The following is a 7635-nucleotide window of genomic DNA, read 5'->3' as shown; positions in this document are numbered from 1 at the left end:
ATAATTAAGTACATGAATTACAGTTTCTTTTTAAAAGTAGGCTAAGACTATAATAAATAAATCAATTAAAGATTGATTCCAATAAATAAATTGCTAGGGGTAAAATTTTGTCCCAGTGATAGAGTTTGATAGAAAACAGTAAATTTAGTAGGAGTATCTTGTAACTATTATGGGTATGAGACAGTAAAACATTCAAACCTCTACATAAACCTTCCATTAGCATTTTCCATTTGCTTTAAAATAAGTCAAAGGCTAGAGATGGAGCTGAGAGGGTAAGAGAACCTTCCGCTCCTTCAGAAGAGACTGGTGAATGTCACCCATATTAGACTTCTCTTCAGTTCACACATTTCCGACATTTCCTTCTGGACTTTACAGATACCTGAATTTAGTTAGATAAATGCATACACACAAAAAATAATGAATTAAAATATATTAAAAATAACAAAACCCATAACATCTTTCAACATTTACTACCTGTTCATTTTGATTTCAATGCTGGAAGCAAAGATAACACTGATCCTAGGACCTTCTGTCTTGAATGTTTCTTTAAATTTTCCTACTGTTTATTCAAGGTAAAATCAATAGTTGAGTTATTAAAAATGGCAGAGAATAATTTCACAGATGTGGCACTCTTCATATTCAGTGGATTTTCAGATCATCCAGAATTGCAAGTCAGTCTGTTCTTAATTTTCTTCTTCATCTATCTCTTCACTGTCTTGGGCAATATTGGGCTAATCCTGTTAATAAGGATTGACTCTCAGCTTCACACGCCTATGTACTTTTTCCTCAGCAATTTAGCATTCATTGACATATTCTACTCCTCCACTGTAACACCAAAGTCACTAGTTGATTTCCAATCCACACAGAAATCAATTTCCTTTGTAGGCTGCTTTGTTCAAATGTACTTCTTTGTTGGTTTGGTGTGCAGTGAGTGTTTCCTTCTGGGTTCCATGGCCTATGATCGCTATGTAGCAATCTGCAATCCCTTGCTATATTCTGTGGTCATGTCCCAGAAGGTGTGTAACTGGCTGGGGCTGATACCATATGTGATTGGATTCACAAATTCCCTGATCTCCATCTGTGTGATAAGCAGTTTGCCGTTCTGTGATTCCTACATCAATCATTTCTTCTGTGACACCACAGCTCTTTTAGCCCTGTCCTGTGTAGATGCCTTCAGTACAGAAATGGTGATCTTTGTTTTAGCGGGTTTCACACTCCTCAGTTCTCTCCTCATAATCGCTTCCACGTACCTCATCATCATCTCAGCCATCCTGAGGATCCAGTCAGCCGCTGGCAGGTGGAAGGCCTTTTCTACCTGTGCCTCCCACCTCACAGGGGTCACTGTCTTCTATGGCTCCTTGATTTTCACCTATTTGCAACCTGATAACACATCATCGCTCACCCAGGCACAGGTGGCTTCTGTGTTCTACACTATTGTCATTCCAATGCTAAATCCACTGATCTACAGTTTGAGGAACAAAGATGTGAAAAATGCTCTCTTGAGAGTCATCCACAGGAAACTTTTTCTATGACAAATGATGCGCATTGCAAATAATAAAAGATCTGGGCCATTTGAAATAGTTACTTCAATGGAAATTGTAGAGTGACTTCAAAAGATAACATTAGTTTACTGAGAGATTAGTCTTATAATTTGTGATATGAATTATTATTTTATTTGTTCATGGGATATACCAAATACACCAGAAGGTCATTTAACTCATAATTATTCATGTAATAAAAATATATAAGGTGATTAAAAGACATATTTCAATAAACACACTATTACACTAAGGCATAAGCCTTCTTTTTATAGATTATTTTATATGCGAGTGTTTTACCTATTTGAGTATAAGTACACCACCATGTATGTTCCTGGAGCACATGGAGGCCAGAGGAGGACATCCCATCTCCAGGCAATAGAGTTACGGATGGTTGTAAGCTACCATATGGATGCTGTGTCCTTGAGGAACAGAATTTTGAGTCATTTGAACATAACAGTTACAGTTTTTCTCCACTTAGCTGTAAAACATTCTTGTGCCTTAGCCACAGACTCAGTTGAATTGCAACCTTTCTACTTTGTTACTGTGCAGAGTGATGTACATTTAGTAAAATTCTACATATATTTATTTTTATATTTATTTGGCATGATTATAGACCTCTATAACATTGTTTAATTGTGTTAAAATTGCATTTCTAGGATAGTCTTGAAATACTTTACTGATGCGATGCATTTGGCAAAACTCTATATAAATATATTCCTTCTGCCATTGTAGCTTCAATTTGTTCTTCCTTTGTGAAGGAATATAATGAGGGATTGTGTGAACAAATAATTATATGCTATGTTTATCATCTGAATTATAGACATTTCTTTTGTAGTTATTGCAATATTATATTTCAAATGAGTATCTCATAAAGAGAATTTATTTTCATTTTTATAAAAAGATATTGGTATTTATGTGTATTGTTGCATGTGCAAATAATTTCAAATATTAATTTGTATTAATAAATGTCTATGTCTATTATTCTGCTTCTTGTGATTGACATTATACCATCTGTCTGTACCCAGGAGTGAAAGACACAGTTGTTTTATTTCTATTCATGAGAGTAACATGTTTTTACTGTCAAAATTATATTTAAATATCCATATATGGTCTTTTAAGATATTTAGCTTCTTTAGGCAGTATCCACCCATTTGTATTTCATTTTTTTTACCTCTATACCCTGCAGTACTTTCACAATTTTGTCTATTTCTATTACAATCACTTCTTTTGCTTTACTACTCCACATCTGTTGCTCTTTCCCATACTAGATGATGAAGATGACAATATTTACAATGTGTGCCACACCACTAGGATGTTAGATTTTTTCTAGTTGTTAAACAGTGAGAAAAGACAGCCAATTTAAAAGATGTTGCATCAAACGTCAAAACAATACCACTTTTCCACTCAGTGTGATAGATGTAGAATAACTTAGTGATGTTGCTGTTGCCATAGATATTCTTGGAGTTTGCATTATTCATATATTACATTTCTATTAAAAAACTTACCAAATTGCAAAAATTTAAATGCAATTAAGGACATATTGAAATAGTAAAGGTATAAGACTATACTAGTTCCCCCGAGTTGCTTACTCCTTACTATAGTGATTACTATATAAATATTACTAATTACATATAAATTACTAAATAAATATTACTCTATAAATACTATAGAAGCTGCTTCCTACTATATAATTAAATATATATATATATATCACATACTTTGTATACAAAAATATTCTGTACTAGTCAAAACTCTTTACAACATTTACTAATTTCTTTTTGTAATTTTAAATATAAATTGAGGTTATAATATTGATTATAGTATAATAAAATTAAGTAAATAGCCAGGCGGTGGTGGTATATGCCTTTCATCCCAGCACTTGGTAAACAGATGCTGGTAGATTTTTGTGAGTTCTAGCTCAGCATGGTCAACAAAGTAGATGCCAGGAAAGCCAGGAGGACTGTTGTTACACAGAGAAAGTCTGTCTCAAGAAACAAAAAACAAAAAAAAAATTAAGAAAATATATAAATGTGTGCTCCATTAGTATTATGTACCCACAAAGAGAAAATAATTGAGGCAAATTAAAATTATGTTAGAAAAATATCAAGAATGAATATGAATTTCTTACTTTTGAGAAATCTTTTGTCCTTTAGTTTTTTCTGATTAATGAATGTGTCTACTCTTATGAGAAAAAATATGCTCTTAAATCCTCACAATAAAGAATTATATTTAATTTTACATGAAGTTTAAAATAATTATTTCTAGAACATTTCTTCTCACCCTAAAAAAGAACCTTATTTAATTACTATGCAATGTAAAAACTCTATTATGTCAGCTTAACAAACAGTTAACTTTTTGATTGAAAGTATGAGGAAAGAAGACCAAGTGAGAGTGAAGTTCATAACAGAGATTCTGAGAGAACAAATCATTGCTCATTTGCCCTTGAACTTTTGACATGGAAAGTATGTCAAGCACATTCCCCTGGAAATTGTTCCCTAAGGACAGTCTCCTGGTGAATGATCTTCCGTGTTGGTTATATGAGGTGCTTTGTCACAACAGGATGAGAGGCAATGCATTACTCTATTCTGAGTTTAAGTATTTGACATATCTTGGAGACCAGTTTCTAATTAAAAATTTCATTTGCCCAGAATAAAACAAAATTTCACTGTAGGTAGTTTTCATTGAAAATTTTTAATTAAAATAAATGCACAAAAATCTAAAAATAACCACTCCAAGAAAAACAAACATTATGTTATGGAAAAGTACAAAACATTTAAAAGATTTTATAATTTATACACTAGAAATTTTTAATGTTGAAACATTTCTCAACTATAGTTGAGGAAGACATATCCTGACAATCCTTCACTCACAGTAAGTATCCTCAAGTTTAGATGTTTCTAGAACATTTTATTTAGATCTTATAATGAATAGTGTTGGTATTTGCAAAATAGAAATGTAGTGTTGTCAAAGTTAGGGTTTGCACTCAATGTAAATGTATTGAAGTATAGTTTATTAGGTTTAGATTGGTCAAGTATTATAATATCTATAATTCTAACTTACCACAAAAATGTAAATGAAAATTGAAATTTATATATAATGTGTTCAATGGTTTTGTGAATAAAGGGGAGCTAAATTATATGCTATAAATGTTACCCACTATTATTGATCAGTTATAAAGTCTGATTATGATTTCTTTAAAATGATATAAAGTACTTGGTTAAGAATCTGGGAAGAATCACAGTGCTTTAATTGTTCTTCCTTAAAGCAACTTTTCCAAGCTCCGTTTTAAAAAAAAAAATGAAACCTGTAGGTAACTATAATATTTGTGGTGTCGCATTCACATGAATATTAAAACTGATCAGCAAGGATAGCACTGTGAAAAAAACTTTCTTCTAATTTTGGGATATATCATATTTATACTTCAAAATGCTTAATTCAAACTATTAGCTTTAGCTCCATAAAAGTATTTATTAAGATTTTAATTAAAGAGATAAAGTGATAGATTGGTTGTTCTTCTCACGAACTTGAGTTTAATTCAGAGTACCCACCCAGCAGATCATAACTAATACTTACTGCAGTTCCAGAGGATCTGACATCCTTCTCTCCCTTCCCCACACACTACACTAACAAGGTGCATAAACCTACATTCAGGCAAAACACTCATAAGCATAAAGTAACAGTGGAAACTTTAATTAATATACCACATTGACAAACAAATAATTTGTCCTATATTAAATGTCTAGAGAATGAAATAATCCTTTGTGATTGATTTTCTTTTAAGACCTCACATTTTCGACTTTATAATGTGAAAACTGTTTCCCCTCATAGTTATGAGGTAACTGAAAAGAAAAAGCATACAAAAGAGAAAAGATGTATAAATTCACTAGGTGAACAGTTATATGTTGTACCATTTCAATTGTATTTCAACTTTAAGTTCAAATTTTAAGTAAAAGGAAGTAGAACACAGATGATGAAGTGAAATGCCATCTTCTATCATTTCAAGCTCAAAATAAATATTAAATGTTGGTGTTTTCAATCATACACTGAAAAATTTGTGTTTGTGACAAGGAATGATTTCTTTTATCTTCTTCACCTTGTAAAAGTATAATGCTAATGTTCTACCCCTCCTTCAACACATACACTTTACAGCTTGTGTGTACACAAAGGTCCGGTTATATTCTAGGAACTTTTAAGTAGACAAACCCTCCTTGTTTTCCTTCATTTTTCTTGGCAAGAATTCTTTAAACCTAAGTAATCTTGAAAGACTGTGATTTCAGGCCCCCACCAATGGTGAAAATATCAGAGGCCACCTGTTTTAGATCAAGTTCACCTTCTGCCTTGGGCTGCTTTGTTCTTCCAAGCACAGATTCTTGATTAAGAGGATATTAACCCAAACACAGCTTTTACTAAAATCACTTTTGATTTCTCATCAGTTTAGGATCGTCCACCATGAATACCTGGAATCACACAGATGAGCCTGACTTCATCCTCACAGGATTGACGAATTCCAAGGAAATTCAACTGGTACTCTTTCCACTGTTTCTTCTGATATACTTGGTCACTGTCCTGGGGAACACAGGCATGATATGTATCATTAATCTAGATGCCCAGCTTCACACTCCAATGTATTTCTTCCTCACTCATCTATCATTTCTTGATCTCAGCTACTCAACTGTCATCACACCTAAAACCTTAGAGAACTTACTGACTTCCGTAAAGAACATTTCCTTCATGGGTTGTTTTACTCAGTTGTACTTTTTCGTCTTGTTTGCTGGTGCTGAGTGTTTTCTTCTTTCTTCCATGGCCTATGACCGCTATGTAGCTATATGCAGCCCTCTACACTACCCAGTTATTATGTCTAAAAGACGCTGCCGTGCCCTCCTTACTTGTTCCTACATGATAGGAGTTTTTGATTCATCTGTCAACATGCTCTGTCTAAGCAGGTTGAGTTTCTGCGGCTCTCATGTCGTCAATCACTTTTTCTGTGACACACCAGCAATACTCGCCCTGTCCTGCACTGACACCCATGCCATTGAAATGATAATAATCATTGTCTCTAGTTCAACTCTATTGGTGTCTCTTCTCACCATATCAATGTCTTATTCATCCATTCTCTCTGCCATATTGAAAATCAGTTCTACTGCAGGAAAGCGAAAAGCTTTCTCCACTTGTGCGTCTCATCTTCTGGCAGTCACCATATTTTATAGCACCACCATCTTTACTTATTTAAAACCAAAGAAGTCTTACTCCTTGGGAAAGGATCAAGTGGCTTCTGTTTTCTACACCATTGTGATCCCCATGCTGAACCCACTCATCTATAGTCTCAGAAACAAAGAAGTGAAAAGTGCTGTCAGTAGAGTTATCAAGAAGAGGGAGGACCCCAGGGAGATAAGATAGCAGTTGGTACTTATATTTAGACTCTTTCTATTTTTCCTGTTATATCTTTCCTTGGTCTTTGTGGAAAACTTATTGAATGTTTTATTTAAATTTTTGTGGTGTTTTTCTTATGTAATACAACTTTATGCTAAATATTATTAAGGAATTGTTTTTGAAATCTACATTATAGTAAAGTGAAATATATGGTGAATCTGTGGAATAAATATGTGTGTTTTAAAGGCAACTGATTAAAAAATTATTATGTGATATTTTGTATATCCTCTGATTTTTACATAATTATGAAGCTATAACTTTTCTGTAATGAAAATAAAGCATTTGATTTTTAATCTCAAGAAGGAATTCACAGAATGGCTAAGTACTCCTGTTTTGGATCAAGGATTGTGTGTTTTGAACTCTAGATTCAGCATGTTTTAGTTTCGATTATTAGGGTGCTAATAGTTTAAGACTTATTTCCTTTTGGACAGGAGGCTCAGTCTTTAGGAACATGTGTTGCTATGGTAAAAAGCATCTACATCTGGTGGCTTACAATCCAACCTGCTGTAATTCCAATGCCCTTTTATGATCTCCTGATCTCAAGTGCCCTCAGCTACACACACACACACACACACACACACACACACACACACACACACACACACAAATGGACAGACACACACAGACAATTAAGAGTAAATATAAAATTTAAGAGACTATTTCT

At 33.4% G+C, this 7635-nt stretch overlaps 2 protein-coding genes across 2 annotated transcripts; both read left to right on the top strand.

Annotated features, from left to right (window-relative positions):
• The first annotated feature begins 599 nt into the window (after positions 1–599).
• Positions 600–1532, top strand: Or8i2 (olfactory receptor family 8 subfamily I member 2). Its single transcript, XM_050135993.1, has one exon. The coding sequence runs from the start codon at positions 600–602 to the stop codon at positions 1530–1532; it is 933 nt and encodes a 310-aa protein (XP_049991950.1).
• A 4458-nt stretch (positions 1533–5990) lies between these two features.
• Positions 5991–6938, top strand: LOC126497753 (olfactory receptor 8H1-like). Its single transcript, XM_050135932.1, has one exon. It carries the CDS (start codon positions 5991–5993, stop codon positions 6936–6938), a length of 948 nt encoding a protein of 315 aa, XP_049991889.1.
• The last annotated feature ends 697 nt before the right edge of the window (positions 6939–7635 follow it).

The sequence above is a fragment of the Alexandromys fortis genome, unplaced genomic scaffold (genome assembly GCF_014885135.2).
Source record: "Alexandromys fortis isolate MF-2015 unplaced genomic scaffold, M_Fortis_MF-2015_v1.1 scaffold_23, whole genome shotgun sequence".
NCBI lineage: Eukaryota > Metazoa > Chordata > Mammalia > Rodentia > Cricetidae > Alexandromys > Alexandromys fortis.
This window is presented reverse-complemented; position numbering and strand designations above follow the sequence as displayed.

Bases quoted from the DNA above. Each gene is read 5' to 3' on its own strand.
- Or8i2 (XM_050135993.1), top strand. From the start codon at position 600: ATGGCAGAGAATAATTTCACAGATGTGGCACTCTTCATATTCAGTGGA.
- LOC126497753 (XM_050135932.1), top strand. From the start codon at position 5,991: ATGAATACCTGGAATCACACAGATGAGCCTGACTTCATCCTCACAGGA.